The sequence below is a fragment of the Monodelphis domestica genome, chromosome 3 (genome assembly GCF_027887165.1).
Source record: "Monodelphis domestica isolate mMonDom1 chromosome 3, mMonDom1.pri, whole genome shotgun sequence".
In the NCBI taxonomy this organism is placed as follows: Eukaryota; Metazoa; Chordata; class Mammalia; order Didelphimorphia; family Didelphidae; genus Monodelphis; species Monodelphis domestica.
In genome coordinates, this window is record NC_077229.1 from 533,360,596 (window position 1) to 533,379,948 (window position 19,353).

The following is a 19,353-nucleotide window of genomic DNA, read 5'->3' on the forward strand; positions in this document are numbered from 1 at the left end:
TCGTGAACCCCTGGAAATCCTCCCTCTGGATTCCTGGGATCAGATGCCTAACGGGAGACTGAAAACGCCAAAACTCGGGGCAGCTGGGTAGCTCAGTGGATTGAGAGCCAGGCCTACAGACAGGTCCTAGGTTCAAATGTTACCTCGGACACTTAGCAGTGTGTGACTCTGGGCAAGTCACTTGACCCCCATTGCCTAGCCCTTATACCACTCTTCTGCCTTAGAACCAATACAGAGTATTGATTCCAAGATGTAAGGTAAGGGTTTAAAAAACAAACAAACAAGTAAACAAAAAAACCTGCCAAAACTTGGCACTAACAAACGCACAGGGCTGTAACCCGCTCAGAGATAGGAAGGAAAGCGGAAGGGGTGGCATCGCCCCTTTGCTATCTCTTTCTGCCCTCCCCGAAATTGGCGGAGGTTCGGAACCAGGGAGAGCTCGCGCTCCTCCCTCTCCCACGCATCGCTCTCCTCACTCAAGACTCGCAGTCCCAGCTAAAGCCCGAAGCGGATTGCGGCGGAACGGCCTGGCTTTGCTTGTTGCCTCTTTAAAGCCGCCGAATCTGAGCATGCTCAGTAGACAGGCTCGGTTTGGGTCTATCAAGTAGGAAGCTTGTGCACTCTTCCGAGCGCCGAGCCGCCGCGGGGGAAAAAATGGAGCCGTTCACCAGCGGTGAGTGGCGCGAGCCGAACCGCTGCCCCGTTGACCACCCAGTGCATTTGGCCAGGCCTGGCCCAGTCTTGAGGCTACCGCCTCTGCCGCCTGCTGTCTGCTGGGGTGGAGGTGGGGGGATGGATGGGGAATGGGGCAGGGGCTTATAGGGGCAGCGGTTGCAGACTGGAGGCCGGAGAGCCGGGAGGAGGGCAGGTTCGCTTTGCAAGGCCCGGCTCCTGGCTGCCCGCTGAAGGTCAGCCCCGCAGGAGGGGTGCGGCTGGCATTCAGACCTGCGGCATTTCCACCCTTCTGCTCCGGAGGAGCCCAGTGTGGGCCGATGACAAAGTTACTCCTCGTGTAGTCCAAGTGCCCAGAATGACAGGGGCGGAGAAGAAACTTGGAGACACATAATTAAACCCCCTCGAGTGACGAGAAACTGGGGTGGGAAAGGTGACACATTGTAGGGGCTTAATAAATGCTGATTGCTTGATGATTGATTAAATGTGCCTGCTCTGCCTCCCGACGCAGCTCTGATTTGCCAAAATAGAAACTTAAGTGGGTGCAGGAAGGCTAAAGGAGAGGAGCAAGAAGGCTTCCACTGGGAGTTGAAAGAGGTGGCAACAGAATTGAAAGGATGGAGAAACTTCAGAAGGACCGTTTTCCTAAGCTGTCCTACCGCTAAGGAGGGTTTCCTGCATTCAGTCCCACCCTTTCTGTCCCTATGTATATGTAACTCCAGGCCCATCACCCCTCTGCCAATGCGGAGAGTCTCATACCAACTGGACTGGGGTGTCCACATGATTTTAAAGAGCTTTTCACCAACGTGCTGAATGTGGGCAGTTTCTGAGCCCTAGACATGAATAGTTTCTAGGGCCCTCCTCTGTGATGGGGACGTGGCTGATTTGTGACATCAAGTGGGGCAAAGCAATTTGGGCAATAACTAGGGCATATTGTCATACAGACATAATTTAAGTTTGTTTTACCCACTGTTCAGAACCTAAAATGCCATCTAAAACCAACTACTTAAAACTTTAGATAAAAGTGATGGATTCATAGTTTTGGGTTGTGATATTGCAGTAGTTGGTAAAGTTTAAAAGTCATTGAACAGGTTTGTTTTGCTTTTGTTATTTAAAGCAGGAAGTAGATGGACCACCTGGTTAGGAGAACTTATACCAAAACTTTTAATCAATTTCATTATTCTGTAGTAGTTGTATATCGCTCACTTTCTTACTTTCTTGTTCTCAGGTATTTTGCATGTGGTTGAGCTGGTTAGAGCATGAGGCCAAAATAAAACATTTATTTTTTTCATTGCACACTCACTTCACTTCCCCCAGTCATATTTCAGAAATTGTGTACTATTGATCACAAAGGTGAGTGTGCCTCTTGTTTACTTCCAAGTACACAGTCAAAGTTAATGCCCTGCAGACTGACTTCTTAGTAAGTAGGAATTTTTTTTTCTATAGAGATTGTTAAAGTAGATTTAAGGAAAGCAACTTTAATTTAAAATTTTCTTTCCTTGAAAGTATTGCTTTAATTATTGATAGTTTAAAGGATAAAATAGCAAATTTATTTAACAGACTTGTATTTAATACAGATCTTTAATACTTCAAATTCCTTAAAAAGATAATTACTTGATAATTTCTACCCTAGACTCAATAGTTTTCTTTTCTGAACTTTGTGTAGAGCTCCCATAATTGTAAGATTTGAGTATTTAATTTACAAGTTATTTCAGTAATCAGTGTCAAGCTTAGGTTTTTAGGAACATTCCTATAAAACTAAAGAAAAATCCTTAAAACTAGCCTATTATCCCTTTCCCCTCACAAACAAAACATAATTTGATATAAGATACCTGCAAGTTTCTGGGAAATTTTAAAGACCTGTCAGATTTGGGAGTGTTTTGAGGAAGTACATATATATATATATATATATATATATATATATACCAAAAAAGAGGAATACTACGAAAATATATGAAATTGGGTGTCTAATTTTTTTTCTGTTGGTTTTTCAAATTTTTGAAGATTAGTACGACATCATTTTTTTTAAGGGTCAGTACTTAGGGAGAGAAGCCTGTCTAGTCTCCCTTGATAAGGAGAAAAGAAAACTAGAATTTAATGTTTTCCTGTTGTGGTTGGGAATTGAAGAGTGGTAAGGGCTAGGCAATGGGGGTCAAGTGACTTGCCCAGGGTCACACAGCTGGAAGTGTCTGAGGCCACATTTGAACCTAGGACCTCCCATCTCTAGGCCTGGCTCTCAATCCACTGAGCTACTCAGCTGCCCCCTATTTTATTATTTCAAAACATTTATTACTAGAGCAGTAGATTTTTTTTTAATGTTGTTGAATATGTCATGAAACTATATTCAGCCAAGACTCTACCAAAGTGTGATGTTTCTCCTTTCTCTGGGCCTAAAATGGGTCATTGCAATTCATCTAATTTCAATTGTTAATTCAATTGTTAATCATTTTTTTCCCTTTTACATCATTATATAGAATAACATATAGTATATGTTATTCTACTGATTCTGCTTACTTTGTTTTATATCTCTCTTCTATAAGTCTTCCCATATTTCTCTGAATTCCTCATATTTTTTCTATTGTCTGGGGTGAAGGGAAGGAAATTACCCTTCACTCATATAGTTCCTACTGTGTGCCAGGCACTGTGCTAAGTGTTTTACAGATATCTCATTTGAGCCTCACATCAGCCCTGTAAGATAGAAACCATTATTATTCCCATTTCACAGTTGAGGAACCTCAGGCAAACAGGTTAAGTGATTTTTTTCAGGCTGCATTTGAACATCTCTAAAGAGCAGTGATTTTTCCTTTATATTCTTATAACACAATTTCTTCAGCCATTTTCCACTTGGTTGGTTACTTACTTTGTTTCCAGCTTTTTTTTCCCCTTAGTCATCTGTGCAGTTTCTTGAATATTCAATAAACTATTATCACCCATTAGGAGGGCACTGGGCATACATACAAAGACTTAAAGGAAGCTCTGCTCTCCAGAAATTTACTTTTTACTGGGAGAATATTCCCCCTTGGACCTACACATACAAATAAATACAAAGTATGTATAAAAATCATTTCACTTCGACCTCAGACCCTTCCAAGTTGTGTGTGACCATGGGCCCTTCACTTAACCCCAGTTGTCTAGCCTTTACTGCTCTTCTGCCTTGGAACCAATACTTAGTATCAATTTAAAGACAAAAGGTAAGGGATTTAAAAATAGCAAAAAAATAATTTCAAGAGGGAGGGTGTTCTGATAAACTTGATCAAGATGAGGAACGGCCGGGAGGTAGTCCCCTGAGCTGTGCTTTCAAGAGACTGGGATGTATACTGTGAGGTTGTGGTAAAGAGGGGATGTTTTCCAGATTTGGGTGATGACTTGGAAATGAAAGATGGGAAAGTTGTATATGGGGAGAAGCTGATATAATAATAACAATGAAGATTTTACAATTCATGTGATATCCTAGAGGCAGGTTTGTTTTTTTTGAGGGGGGAGTGGTGGCTGGGGGAGAGATTATATTATTGGATCTGTGATTTGGGATTATCAATTTATTATCTTTGTGGAGGCTGGATTGGAGGGAGATGAGTTCACCCAGAAGCATTCATTGAAAGTTGCCTGAAGTAGGCCATTGGAGAGAAGATAGAAACCTGAACTGAAAGTTGGGTGGGGGATTAGGGTTAAAAATATTTAGCAACTAACTCAGAGAGGGAGGCATTGAGAACCTGAGTGCCTGGGAAGAATAATGTGAAAAATGAGTTATTTTTTGGCAATCTTGAGTTCAAGGTGGTTATTGGACATTCTGGTGGAATTGTTCAGGAGACAGTTGTGATTTCAGAAGTTGGGAGTCATCTTCATAGATATATTGAGATAAATGAAATCTCTAGAGGAGAGAGAATGTAGAAAGGCAAGGGGTTGGGAAATGGTCACTGAATTATGACAGGGGGATTGAGGAGACAAGTGATTTAACACAGGTACCTGAGACAGAATGGGTCTGAAAGACAGGAGTAGGGTTAAAAACTGTTAAAAGGTTGAGTAGAATGAGAACTGAAAAAAAAAAAAGATGATCGGATGCTTCTCTCTGAGATGACCCCCAATTTACTTTCTATATATTTTGTATATACATATTTCTTTACACGTTGTTTTCCCCATTAGAATGTGGGCTCCTTGATGGCAAGGACTGTATTTTGCCTTTTTTTTTAATATGCCTACTTCTTAAAAATGCCTGACATATGACAGTAGTAAGCATATTATAAATGCATGCTAAATGTTAAATACATAAATGCAAGTTAAAACTTGGTGATAATCTTGGAAATAGCAGTTTTAGTCAAGTGGGTATCAGAAACCAGATTATAAGGGGTTATTGGTTCCTGAGAGGGAGAAAAGAGAAAGAAGGTAATAAATACAGATTTTTTTTCAGGAGTTTGTGAAAGGGAAATAAAAATATATAGCAATAGCTTGAAAGTATGAAAGTCAAGAAAGGGTTTTTAAAAGGCTTGGAAGACTGAGTTGGGTATACAGATAGGTTATGGGGTTAGGAAACCAGAGGATAAAGAGGGATTGAAGATAGAACAGGGGAAAGGTATTTGTTTTATCTCTATTTCCTTTGAACTCTTTATTGTGCCTTGTAACTATGAATTAATCATATTAGATAATCATGCTAATATTTTAATACTTGAATCTGTTAGCCTTTTCAGGTAACATTAGCTTCTATTCCACTAGTCTCCCAAAGGTCCTTGAGGAAGGATTAAAGGTAAAAATATTCAGGCATCCTAATTGTGGCTGCCAGGTCACTTTTGGTCACACTGTTAAGTGGTTGCTCTTTCTAGCTCTGTTTATTATTAGTATTTATTGAGCACTGGCTACATATAAGGCACAAACCAAATGAGGCAAATTTTAATCAGATCTGTATGTTTGTTCAAGAAAACATGGGAAAGTGGAAGGAAATTTAATCACACGGTAGTCAATTTCTGTTTGGGGAAGATATAGACAAAAAATGGGACAATTCCATAATTGAGACCAAGGGACAGATAACTCTGATGGGCAGCTTACATGAACCATTGTTATCCATGCAATATCTAGGGCCCTCTCAAAGCCCCCAGTAGTCTGGCTGGATCTTTCATGGACCAGATGTGTTGAGAGGTCTTCATTGTTGGGTAGAATATTCACATAGATGAATTCACAGGTCCATTAGAATAAAAAATAATGCATATTGTTTCTGAATTAGAGTCTGCCAACTATAGGCCAAAGAGTTCAACTTTGATTCCTGGGAAAATCTAGAGCAGATTATTAGAGAGATGACTATCTTAATATCTAGAAAGAGAAGTGACAATTACAGAGGGCCATTATATTTCATCAAGAACTGGTCCTGCCACCTCATTTCCTTTTTTTGACCAGATAAAATAAAACTAGTAAATGAGGAGAATGCTGCTCATGGAGTTCACACAGATTTTAGTGAGGCTTTTGATAAAGTATCTCCTAGAATTCTTGTAGAGAAGATAGAAAGAGATGAATTGAGGTGACTGTACAATTTGAAGAATTCATAGCCATTTGGACACTCAAATTTGAAGAATTAATGTTAATGTTTCTATGAAATGTATTTTGTTGGCCTGGGGTCTCCAGATCAGTGCCTCAGGGATTTTGTACTTGGCTAGATGTTAGTTAAAATTTTTTATTGGTACCTTGGAGGCATAGATGGAATGCTCATTAGTTTTGTAGTCAATGCAAACAAAATCAGGGGCATAAAAGAGGCTTGATAGTCTAGGGTTCTGGGCTGAATCTAACAAGATGAAAAATTCAGTAGACTATATAGTCTTGTATTTGGGTTAAAAAAAAACAGGAACTTCACTGGTATTAGATGGGGGAAGATGGGAGTGTAATGGGAGGTGTAGATAGGCAGTAATTGTTCTGAAAAAAAGAGTTTAGTGGTTTGCATACCCAGAACAATTCAGCATTGTGATTTGATAGCCAAAAAAGCTAACTGGATTTTTGACTTCATTAAGAGAGGTATAGCTTCCAGGAACCAGGAAATGATAATCCTATTATGGTCTGCCATTGTTAGATCTCATGTGGAGTATCATATTCACTAGTGGACCCTATGGTTTAAGAAAGACCTTGATGGGAGGAAGGATTAGTTATAGGAATTGGGCCTATCTAGTCTGAGGAAAGAAAATAAAGTGGGGAAAGGGAGATTGGAGTTTGGCCCAGAAAGCAGAACCTAAACCACTGCATAGAAGTTACAGAATTTAGCCTTGGTGTCTGAAGATTTTTCTTAATCATTACAACTCTTCTAAAAGCCTTCCTGAAGAGGTGATTGGTTTCTCTCCTTGGAGGTTTTCAGGCAAATGCTGTGGGTATCACTTGTTGAATACATATTATAGCAGGAATTCCTATTGTGTACATATGTCTGCTTGGGGCATTCTAACTCAAATTCAGTGATTCTCATTTGATGTTCAAGATTGTTTTGACAGTGAATTTTGTGCCTCATGGCACAAAAACTGGGGATACTGTGTTAAGAAGATGTTGGTATTGATTTCCAGTTGTTTATGGTGTCTGTTATTTTAGGCTCTTTTGATTGGGATACTGTATTAACATAAATAAGGCTTATTTTCCCCCTTGAATACTAATCCTAAATGATTTGAAAGAAGGGTGCTTTTATGTTATGGAACTCATTAAGTAAATAACAGTTTTAGGAAAGCACCAACTAAAAATACTTTTTCTTTCTCCCTGCTCACAGCTTCCTTACCCTTCTTTTTTCCTTAGCCCAAATGGAGATATAATAATCCAAAGTAAAACAATTTTTGGCAAAGTTTTTATGTCATAGGATTCACACATGTATGTACAATTTTTTTTTGTCAAAGAATATTTATAGGGTTTGTTCTTTGGCATAAATATGGGAATACATTAATATTTAAACTACTTGTAAAGTTCTATTTTTCTTTCAGATTTGAGTTCATTTAGGAATATTTCACAACTTTCAGGCAGTTGTAGGAATCCTAAACAGTAAAGTAAGTATTCAGAGGTTTTAAGGAAATATTGTGTTTTTTTTAAACCCTTGCCTTCTATCTTATCAATACTGTTTATTGGTGCCAAGATGGATGAGTGGTAAGGGCTAGGCAAATAGGGTTAAGTGACTTGCACAGGGCTACATAGCTAGGAAGTATCAGAAATCAAATTTGAACACAGGACCTCATGTCTCTAGCCCTGGCTCCCAATCCACTGAGTCACCTAGCATCCTTAAGGCAATATTGTTGATGTTTTTTTTTTTTAAATCACAGATAAAACTAGGTAGAACATTCCCTTTAGGAATTGAGTTTTAAAAAAATCAACCTTTCCCTGTGAAAGTTAGGAGCAGGTAAGCCTTTAATTTTGTGACAAAGAAAATGTAAAGAATAATATTAGTTTTTCTTTAAATCCTTTATATGAGGTTTACAAAGCATTTTACAAATAGCTCATTTTGTCTTCACAATAACCCTGGTAATATAATTGCTATTATTATCCCCATTTTATGAATTTGGGAACTGAGGCAGAGGGGTTAAGTGATTTGCCCTGGATCCTTAAGGTACTAATTGTCTGAAGTGGGTTTTGAATTCAATTATTTATGACTCTGGGTCCATTGGCCACTTAACTGAATTAGGAAATTATCTTTCATTTCTCCCCATTTCTTTTTTTCTTCTAATCTCTTAAAGAGCTGGAGGGGGTTAGTTCCCAAGGTGTTAAAGCAAGTAGATAGTGTGGAAGTACAGGCAGACCTCTGAGATAGTTCAGGTTCCATTTTAGACCACTGCAATAAAGCAAGTCACACTAATTTTTTTATTTCTCTGTGCATATGAAAGTTATATTTACAGTATAGTGTAGTTTACTAAGTAGGTGAAAGTACTATATCCAAAAATCAATGTACCACATACCTTAATTAAAAAAAAATTATTGTTAAAAAATGCCAACCATCATCTGAGCCTTCAGCTAATGGTAATCTTTTTGCTGGAAGAGGATTTTGCCTGGATGTTGATGGTTGATGACTGATCAGGGTTGATTCTTCCTTTCTTTGTAGGGTTATAACTTGGTTTACTTTCAATATTACTTCATCTCAGGAGATAGAGAATCCAAAGAGGCGGAGACCCAGGAATGGCAGGATGGTGGGGCAGTTAGAACACACACTTAATATTTAGTGATGAAGTTCTCCTTCTAAACAATTACAATAGTAACATTAAAGATCACTGATCACAGTGATAACAGATATAATAATATAATAATAATAATAATGAAAATTTGTAATAATGCAAGAATTACTAAAATGTGACACAGACATGATGTACCTTTGGTCAACGCAAGGTTGCCACAAACTTTCAACTTGTAAAAAATGTAGTATCGTGATTCTCTGATGATCTGGGACAGGTTTCAGACACTATTTAGTCCTAACTAATCATTTTAACTGAGTTGTGGGGAGTTTAAATAACTTCGCTAAGGTCAAAAAGGTAATAAGCATCAGAGGTGAGATTTGAACCTGGGTTTTCAGATTCCAGAACCAGTGTTCTTTCCCTTGTACTAGTGGTCTAGGTAAATGCTATTATTATCCCCCTTTTACAAAGGAGAAAACTGAGGCAAACAGGGATTAAGTGACTTGTCCAGGGCAGAGAGCTAGTCAGTGCCTGAGCCTGGAGTTCTACATTGCACCCCCTAGCAGACGCTGAATCTCTCCTAAACATTGGAATTCCAGAGTATAAAGACATTTCACTGCCTTTCTCAGGACAGGCAATTCTTTTGTCTCCAGAAAAGCCTTTGATGGGGATTTGGCAGAGTAGAAACTGGTATCAGCCCTCTGCCTCAGGATTTTGGACTAGAGTTCTCCAGAGTTTTTGGGTAAGATAATCCATCTTTGGTGGTAACTGACCCAGGTGGTGAGGACACAGGGCATTCTGCTGGAAGATGATGGAGAAAATAAAGGTCCAAGTGAAAGAAGTGTGGGAGTGGAGGTTCGGTTTATGATTATGGAAACTGTAGTCTCAAGTCTTGCATTTTACCTGGATGGGACTAGTCATTGTAGGTTTTAGATTCCAGTGGTAATGAATTAGGTGATAAAATTGTGGTTGAAAAAAGAATTAGTAGAACCAGTTGAGATAAGGAGTAGGAAAAATGAATGGGAAAAACTGGCATATCAATGAGCCAACATTTTTTAAGCTGCTGCTATGGGCCAGGCATTGCATTAAGTGCTCAGCTTTACATTTGGAGGACCTGTGAGGAAGGTATGATGATTGGGTCATTCCAGTAATTGAGGTCAGTCTGAGTTCTTTCATGATTAGGCAAAATATTGTATACTATCTGCTAATCTTATGCTTATCTTATTCTCCTACTTCCACTGAAAGGGTTAATCTGGCCAACAGTATTTCCTGGTTTATAGTTACATATTGACAAGCAAATGAGTTTAAAAAAAAATGCCTCTGTAAATTACAATTTTAAAGTAAACAAGGAAAAGCATTCGTTTGATGGGAACAGAAATGGAAATAAAATGTTGAAAGAAGTGTCCAAAAACTATGGGGAGAACAAAAAATTGCAGGTTACCCTTTGAGAGTCATTGCCTTGAAGCTTGTGGCCTTAATAACTATTCTAAGGATAATTCTTCCTGACATATTCCAAGTTTGTATAATACAAAATTTCAACCATTTTTCTTTCTTTCTAGACTCTCTTGAGGGTCAGTGGTCTCTGAATGCCTACTTTAGGGCCAGTAGGGCGAAGGAAGAAAAAGAGAAGGTAGAGTCGAGAGAAGTAGGAAAGATGGGCCAAACTTTTTGGGAGGAGGAATTACTTGAACAAAGGATGATGGGTTTGGTAGTGCTGATAAAATCCTTGAGCAGAATTGGAGTAGGGGCAGCATTGTCAAGGTTAGTCTTTCCTCAGCTCCTCTAAGAGCTGTAGAAAACTTCCTGGGGGAGGGAAAGCAGGACCTTGGGAACATCTGGAAAATGAAGAAGGAGCTATGGATAGGCAGTAAATAGTGGAGGGGTAAGAGCATTGGATTTGGAGTTAAAGGAACTAGATTCAAATTTACCTGCCTTGTGAGTTTGAACAAATCCCTTCATCTCTGAACTTCAGTTTCTAAAGCTGTAAAATAAGAGCTAGATGATGAGCAATTTCCCTTTGAGCTCCAAGTCTGATCACTTATGGAAAAGTATGCCTCAAGAGTCACTTATTGGGACTAGTGTTACTGTTATACTCCTGCCCCAAAACATTTGTGTGTATATATGGTATGGGATGAGGATTTATTGTTGTTCAGTGAGGGAGTGGTAAGGAATGGCTTAAAAAACGGATCATGACATTGACATAAAAATGGTTCCAACTGGTAGGCTTTTTTGATGGTAAAGGAGATGACATCTGACCTGTCTGGATTACAAAAATCAAAAAGGCCTAAGAAAATATTCACATGTAGGAGCCCTTTATATATATCCAGCCCTTTTTAAAACAAAGATTTTTAATCTGGGATCTGTGAACTGTTTTGAAAAAAAATTTGATAACTGCATTTCATGTAATTAGTTTATTTTGAAAGTCTGTGTATTTTATTCATTTTTTTTTAATCTGAGAAGAGGTCTATAAGTTTTACCAGATTTCCAAAGAGATCCATGACAACAACAACAACAAAAAGGATTAAAAACTTTGATTTTAAAGGAAGGATACTTAGAAATAATAATAATGATAATGATAATAAAACATGTAGCATCCAAATTGCAATCTAAATTTGGCAAAGTGCTTTACAAATATTTTATTCTTATCACAATTCCTGGAAGTAGGTGCTATTATTAAATTCATTTAACTGATAAAGAAACTGAGGCAAATAGTACCTTCCTGGATTATTGTGAGGATCAAATGAGAAAAAAAAATTAATTACTTACCACAATAGATACTGAACAAATGCTTGTTTCCATCTTTCTAGTCTTGTTTTACTTCATAGTTAGGAGGGCCTTACTGTTTGATACATGATGGTATTGTTCTAGGTTTTGGTTGTAGGATGGTGGAAAAGAATGAGAAGGGGAGGAAAGAATTAATCAAGCAAATAAATGATCAGTGACTTAGCAGGCCACTGATTCAGGATCTGATAGGAATGACTACAAAGAAAGCCAGGAGGTTTGATCAGAGAATTATCGAATAGGTGGCTCATGGACCTACAAGCAGAACTAGATAAAATGTAATTGGGAAATATTTAACTAAACAAATAAAAATACAACAGAACATAGATAATATGTGGTTTTCCAAGTCAATCTATGACTGGCAGAAATCTTTAGGTATGTTTTAGTGGCTCCCATTTCTGTGTTACCTTCCCCTCAGCCAATTAAGTCATATGGCATTCATCCTGAGGACACTGCCATTCAGGCTCTCTGTATGGTGGATAGAGTCCACAGAGAACTTGATTTGCACTTAAAACTGATTTTGAAGCAGTGCTGATTATTAGTCTCTGAGTATAAGGAACAGATTGAAACAACAGCCTCACTTCCATCTGTGTTATTACGAGCTGCTAAGAGATTTGATAATTTTCCCAGTTGGAGTGTTAAAAAACAAAAAGCAAAAAACCCCTCACATTAAGTATAGAGGGAATAAAGAGGAAGAGAGGGGAGAATACTGTCTAGTTTGGAGACTTAAAAAAATTATATACTTTTCAATTTAATCCAATTTTAAATTTTAATATATTTTGCTCTCCTCCCCACCACTCCATTGTCCAATGTAGCTCTCCCACAGAGCTCCCTGATGAGAAAAGAAAAATAAACACTTCTGCAAAACAAACCAATGAATTTTAAAAGTCTGCCATCATTAGTAGTGAAATACAAAGGCTGGGTTCAGTTTTAATTGAGTTGCTAAGTAGAGAGGTGCTACAGTTGCAAACCTGTAATTTTATCAGTGTAGAAACTTCTTAGATGCTTGTTGCAACTTGCCTTAGTGCTCTTTTCTTTACTCATAATAAAATTGAATAACATAGCAACCTTAGAAAATGGTCACAGAATAGTACCACCAAAGGTGCACATTGTATGTGACTGTGAACAAATTACTTCCAAGTTTTTGAACTTATAGGAAAGAGTGCCTTTTCCTGGCACAAAGTAGATGCTTGGTAAATGCTTACTGACCAATAGTATTTACACTAGTTCTTAGGCTTGTGAGCAAACACCTTCCTGAGTTCAAATCTAGCCTCAGACCCTGACTAGCTGTGTAACTGGGCAAGTCACTTAACCCTGTTGGCCTCAGCTCCTCAACTATAAAATGAACTGGAGAAGGAAATGGCAAACCACTGTAGGATCTTTGCCAAGAAAACCTCAAATGAGATCAGGAAGAGTTAGATATAACTGAAGATGACTTGTTATTATGACCCACACTAGAATTGTTACTTAGATTCCTAGAGGGTAATAGAGGCTTAGTTTATGTGGTTCTGGTGTGTTTGGTTTCCTTTTTCTTCTTTGTTTTTAATTCCCCAGTCCTTCATAATCCAGTTTCAATTTTATCCCCTCATCCTTTTATTTTATTTTTATTTTTTAATAACCCTTCCCTTTCTGCTTGGAATCAATACTGTGAATTGGTTACAAGGCAGAAGAGTGGTAAGGGCTAGGCAATGGGGGTCAAGTGATTTGCCCAGGGTCACACAGCTGGGAAGTATCTGAGGCCAGATTTGAAACTAGGACCTCCCATCTCTAGGCCTGGCTCTCAATCTACTGAGCTACCCAGCTGCCCCCTCCCCTCATCCTTTTAAAAGGATATATTTTGTTTTTTTCCACTCACCTCAATTTTCCAATGTAGTAGCCCTTCCTCCCAGAGAGCCAACTTTGATAAGTGCAGGAAAAAAGGGCAGGTCAGTAAATAAACAATGAATTTTAAAAGTCTGACATTGTTTGTAGTGATATATGAAGGCTGGGTTCAGTTGTAATTAAGTTGCCAAGTAGAGGAGTGCTGCAGAGTTTCAAATCTGTAATTTCCTCAGTGTGGGAGCCTCTGAGTTGCTTGGTTACCTGGGAAAAGTTTCTTACTTCTCTGTCACAAGGTTTTTCTGTAAATAAAAAATCGGACAGCAATGACCTTACAGTCTCAAAGAATTTTTAATGTTCTGCTTGAACTGTTTTATGTTTTTTTCAAAAGTAGATATTAATACCAAGGTAGTATAATTTTACCTTCAAATATTTGTTTATCTTATAGAGACTTCTGGTCAAGGGCTCAGTCTCAGTTACAACATTGGTATTTGAGAATAGATTTTTATGAGAAGCACCTCTTCATAGAAAGCCAGTATAAATTCGATTTCAGACACATGATAGTTATGTGACCATGGACAGGACTTTTAACATTTCTTAGGTTCAGTTTCTTCATTTGTAAAGGGAGAATAATACTTATAACTACCTGCATTGAAAAGGTTTTTGAAACAAAGTGCATTTCAAATCTTAAATTGCTATCTAACTATGAGTTATTATTATGAGTTTTCAGCTAAGAACTTACATGACTATATTCTAAGGTCTCTTGTCCAACTCTACTATGAGCTATTTCTATTAGAAATAAAACAAAAAATTTACAAAGTTTCGTGTTTACATTGAGTCAGGGAAAAAGTGTATCTGATCCATGAGTATCCATGAAGAATTTAGCCAACAGAGGAATGAGTAAGAAAGGTTGACTTCTTTCTTAGAACTGCCTTGTGAGGAATTTCATAGAGAACTTATATGAGGAATCTGAGGAGTTTATAGTATACATGTTAGGAAAGACTATTTCCTGTGTTTATTGAAGAGAAGATAAAAAAGGACTAATTCTGAGGGAAAATAGGAAGATGCTTAATTAATTAATAATGATTAGTCTCCAAAGTGAATTAAAATGAAACCAAATTTCCAGAAGTGAAGAGGAACTAACCACTGATATTTCAAGGGTTTGAGGTAACCTGAACCAATTAATTAATGAGAAGAGATGGCAGATTTATTAATGAGAAAAATTATTCAATATACCCCTAGTTCACTGCAGAAATTAAGATGAAGAAATTTAAATAGGTAGTAATGAGTTATATGTCAGATTGAGGTTGGATGACCCCATTTACACCTGTTATATAGGGAATCATTGAAGCAATTTTAAGATGATGGTAACCATATCAGTGGCAGCAAAAACAGGGCACTGAATTGCTAGAGTTAAACGTTATGATGTGAGTCAAGTGGAAAGTCAGAAGATTTGTAAGAAATTATAGTTCTTATAAGATACTTTTTCTAGCAAACTTAACTAGGAAAAGTCCAGGTCGTTTTTGATTCTCTGAGTTTATGTTTAAGTTTTGTTTCCTTCTTTTCCCTTTTAGTACCAAATCAATGAACTCAGATTTCTGTAATTGTCAATAAATATGTATGTTCTTCAGTATTCATTTATGTCCATGTCTACTTCATTTGTACTTTAAAATTATCTCATACATTTCTTGGAAACGATCTCCAAAAAAAGGGAGTTTTAAGAAATTATTAGGTTCCCAAGTTCCCTAAAGAAATTTTCAGATGTAAAAAGTTTGCAAAATAATTAAGCTTAATACATTTCACACAAGTATATCAGTCTTGACAGGTCCAAAACCAGATGAGTTTTTTTTTTTCAATACTCTATAAAACCTGCTCCTTTCCAAATTTCCCTATCTCTGAAGGAACTCTTCCCAGTCACCTAAGTTTGTAATGTTGGAGTCATCTTGGACTCCTCTTTCTCTCTTATCTAGACAGCTAGGTGGTATAGTGGATAGAGCTCTGGGTTTGGAGTCAGCAAGACCCACTTACTAGCTGTGTGATTCTGAGGGTAGCACAAAATTCTGTCTCTGTTTCCTCAAATGTGGAATGGAAATAATATGGGTTGTGTATTTGGAAAGCTCTTAGCCCCAGTGCCTGGCAGTAAGTGCTATATAAATGCTTGTTCCCTTCCCTGCATCCCTCCTTCTTATTTCTCATAGCCATTCATTTGTCAAATCCTATTGATTTTGCTTGCATATATATATATATATATATGTATATATATATATGTATGTATGTATGTATATCTTGTAAAAGCCACCATCATCACATCTTGACCATCCTACTGAAATATTCCCCTAATTGGTCTTCCTGATTTCAGTCTTTCCCCTTTATAATATATTCACTCTTGCTGCCAAAAAGAATCTTCCCAAGACATAGGACCTACTTTTACTTCCTTACCCAAAACCCTTCAGTGGCTTTCCATTGTTTTCAGGATAAAATACAACAATTTCCTCAGGCTGGAGTTTAAGGCCTCCCATAATTGGCTCCTGCCTGCCTTTATGGACTTATTTCATAGGGTGGCCTTGAATTGAATTCTCCTTCCAGGATGATTCTTGGCAGTTTCTTGAATTTGAGTTCTGTGCATCCCCAGAAGCTAATCCCTGTGTCTCTGTAGCTCAGAATTGTTGTTTTCCTTCCTTCCTTTGCTTGGGTGAATCTGCTCTATGCATTCTCTGATCTACAGCCCCTTCCCCCTTATCTCTTGGCCATGGTCTATTTGTACTCTTACTCTTATCCTATACATTGAGCAAGATTTTGGATGCTGTTTTCTTTTTACACCCTCTCTCAGAGTGTTGTCATCGCCTCATGCCAGAAACAGAAGTGCAAAGTTGGAAAGACCCTCAGAGGCTGTCTAGGTGCCCCTCATATCCTGGAAAGGATTTTTTTTTTTACAACATTTTTGATATGTAATCACTGAGTTTGAAGACCTGTTATGAAGGGGACCCTACTGCCTTCTGGGACAGTTTGTGCTTTCGTTATTGGAAAGTTTTTCTTGACATGTATAGTATGAATTTTAAATTTGCAATGTCTTCAGGTTGTTTTTTCCTCTTGCCTGCCAAAGCCCCCCCCCCCCCCCCCCAATGGAGTAAGTCTAGTCTCTTTCATAGGCAACTTGGTGGCACAGAAGATAGAGTGCTGGGCCTGGAGTCAGATAGATTTCTCTTCCTCAGTTCAAATCTGGACTCACACACTTACTAGCAGGGTGACCTTGGCCAAGCACTTCATACTTATCATCATCCTGTTGCCTTTTTTTCCCCCCCAGGCCAAACATCCTCAGTTGTTTAGCTAATCATTTTGCCATTGACTCAAGGCCCTTCACCATCATGATTGATTTTCGATGGACATAGCTCTTTGGGGTATAAACTTGGGGAATCTTTGAGTCACAAGGTATGACCATTTTAGTTACTTTATTTGCATAATTCCAAGTTGATTCCTAAAATAAGGTAAAGTTGAAAAAAGTGAGAAGAAATAAAAGAAATTATCAGACAATATTATGTTATATACTGTCAAAACTTGAGAACACAAACAAAATGGAGAAATACCTTCAAAAAAAGACCAAAATGAGATCTTAAAAAACCCAGTCTTGGAAAAGGGAATGAAAATACTTGTAAAGGAACTACAAAAGGGAGAAAAAAGTTCCTGGTCCTGGATTTATAGGACAATTCCATCAAACTTTTAAGGAACAATTAGTATTAATGCTGTAAAAAAATATTCTCAAAAATTGAACTGTCTTAAAGAAATCCTTGAATTAGAAGATAATGTTCTGTAATACTGTGAATGGCAAAATTATTCAGTCTTATGCTTTCGTTTAGGATTGCCACTTATCATTTGCAGCATTTTTTTCATCTCTTCATCTTTTCATATATTTTATCTATCCAGATAGATTTTAAACTTTTCTGAATTTTAATCCTGCCTTGATACTTAACTGCATAACCAAAATAAACCTCTCAGAGCCTTAAATTCCTCCTCTGTAAAATGGGAATAATAATAACTAGCAACTCAAGGTGTTATTGTGAGGTTCACATAAGCTAATATATTTAAAAGCATTTTGCAAACTTTAAGGTTATATAAATATCATTATTGTCATTGTTATTCATTTTTAGATCCCACAAGTATACATGCCCCTGGCATATATGGATCAATAAATACCTTTTGATGTATCTTTCGGTTATCAATCTACATATATTTATGAGGATAATAAAATCAGCATGAGGAAGATAGCTTCTATACTCTGGCATATCAGGGAGAAACTAACCCTTAGTTTCCAGAAGGAAACTATTCTCAGAAATAACATTAATAATAAGTAATGCATTTCCAGTGTTTGAAGGTTTGCAAAGTGTTTTGCATATACTCTTAATATATGAAATGAGCAACTATTGGAATCAGTTTACTATTTTAGAGTGTTGCCCCATGAAATGGTGTGAATGGCAGCATTGTAGGGTTTGTTTGAGACTTAGAATTTTAAATCTTGCCATTTTTAATCAGAGTCATAATGCTTTGGGATTTAATCTTAGTATTATGAATAGGTAAAAGACAGGAGAATGGCACTTCACCCAAAACAAGACTGATGTAGCTGCTTTAAAGAATGCAAGCAAACATGTCTACAAACATATGCTCTTTTAATTCATGGTCATGTATCTAGGTTTTTTTTTTAATTTGAAGAATTAGTAAGAAGTCAGTTTTATTAGCAGTTTTGTATTCTGTTAGTGACTCCTTTTTGATCAATGATCCATTTGACATTGAGAACCTCATTCTAGTTATGTTCAACCTACAGGTTTTTGGAGTTGTTCTTTGTCTTGGGTTCTCAGAAGTACGTGCAGCTCAGTCTATTCATTTTATGATGGAAAAGATAGCAAGAATACTATTACAGTTATGTTTTACATTTCTAAATGAAAACATTTCCTCATTAAATTTGGGAATAAAATGTTACTGTAAATCATTTGCCCAACCATGAAATATTGAGTTAACTGTCATATATTGTTTTATATTTTTATGGAAAGATTTTACATGTGTTAATATTTATAACACCCCTTTGATACAGCTCTTCACAACATTTTAACATAAGAAAACTAATTGAGACAATTCTGTGAGCTGGAACAAGAACAATTTAAGTAATTTACATAACCAAATGATGATATAGTCCCAAAGTCCTGATGTTTAGATTGCAAAGCCATATTAAAAAGACTTTTTAAATTTTCCCCCATATACTAATACCATATGATAGCCATTTTTGACAGACAAGATAGGTGGGGTTAGGACAGGGAAAAAAAGGCTAGAGAGAAAGGGAACAGTGCCCTTTATATATTTTCTGACCGAGATACTAAAATTAAATACTGGTGCTCCCCATGTTTAGTTTTGCAATATATTCTTGAAAATTTTGTCATAGAAAGAGTTGTTGCAAGTAGATCCTATTTTCCTATAGAAAATGTTTGCCCTCCAAAGATTCTTATTCTGATGACTTTTTGTGGCAAGAAAGTGGCTGACTATATGGAATGCTGGACCATTCTGGAGTCAGGAAGTGGTTTATTTTAGTCATGTACAACTCCCTGTGACCCCATTTGGGGTTTTCTTGGTGGAGATATTGGAGTGGTTTGCCATTTCCTTCTCCAGCTCATTTTACTGATGAGGAACTGAGGCAAACCAAGTTAAGTGACTTGCCCAGGGACACTCAGCTAGTAAGTCTCTGAGGCTGGATCTGAACTCAGGAAGAGGAGACTTCTTGATTTCAAGTCCAGTGCTCTATCCACTGAACAGTCCCTCAGTTTCCTCCTCTGTAAATTGAAGATGATAATAGCATTTACCTCCCAGGTTTGAGGATAAAATATGCGTATATATTAATAAGTATTTATTGAATGATAGGCACTGAATATTAGGACAAAGAAAGAATAATCCCTACTTGATAAGAAGTTCATGTTCTAATGAAGTAAATTTTAAAATA

The 19,353-nt window shown here is 37.3% G+C and overlaps 1 protein-coding gene across 2 annotated transcripts in view; it reads left to right on the top strand.

Annotated features, from left to right (window-relative positions):
• The first annotated feature begins 402 nt into the window (after window positions 1-402).
• The window catches only part of LNPEP (leucyl and cystinyl aminopeptidase), a 205,211-nt gene continuing 186,260 nt past the window's right edge, over window positions 403-19,353 (top strand). Inside the window, exon 1 of one of the 2 annotated variants that reach the window (XM_007486571.3) lies at window positions 403-673. In XM_007486571.3, coding sequence (XP_007486633.1) covers window positions 655-673 — 19 coding nt within the window. In that variant the 5' untranslated portion in view covers window positions 403-654. The remainder of the gene's footprint in view (window positions 674-19,353) is intronic. The other variant, XM_056825018.1, reaches the window with a different exon arrangement.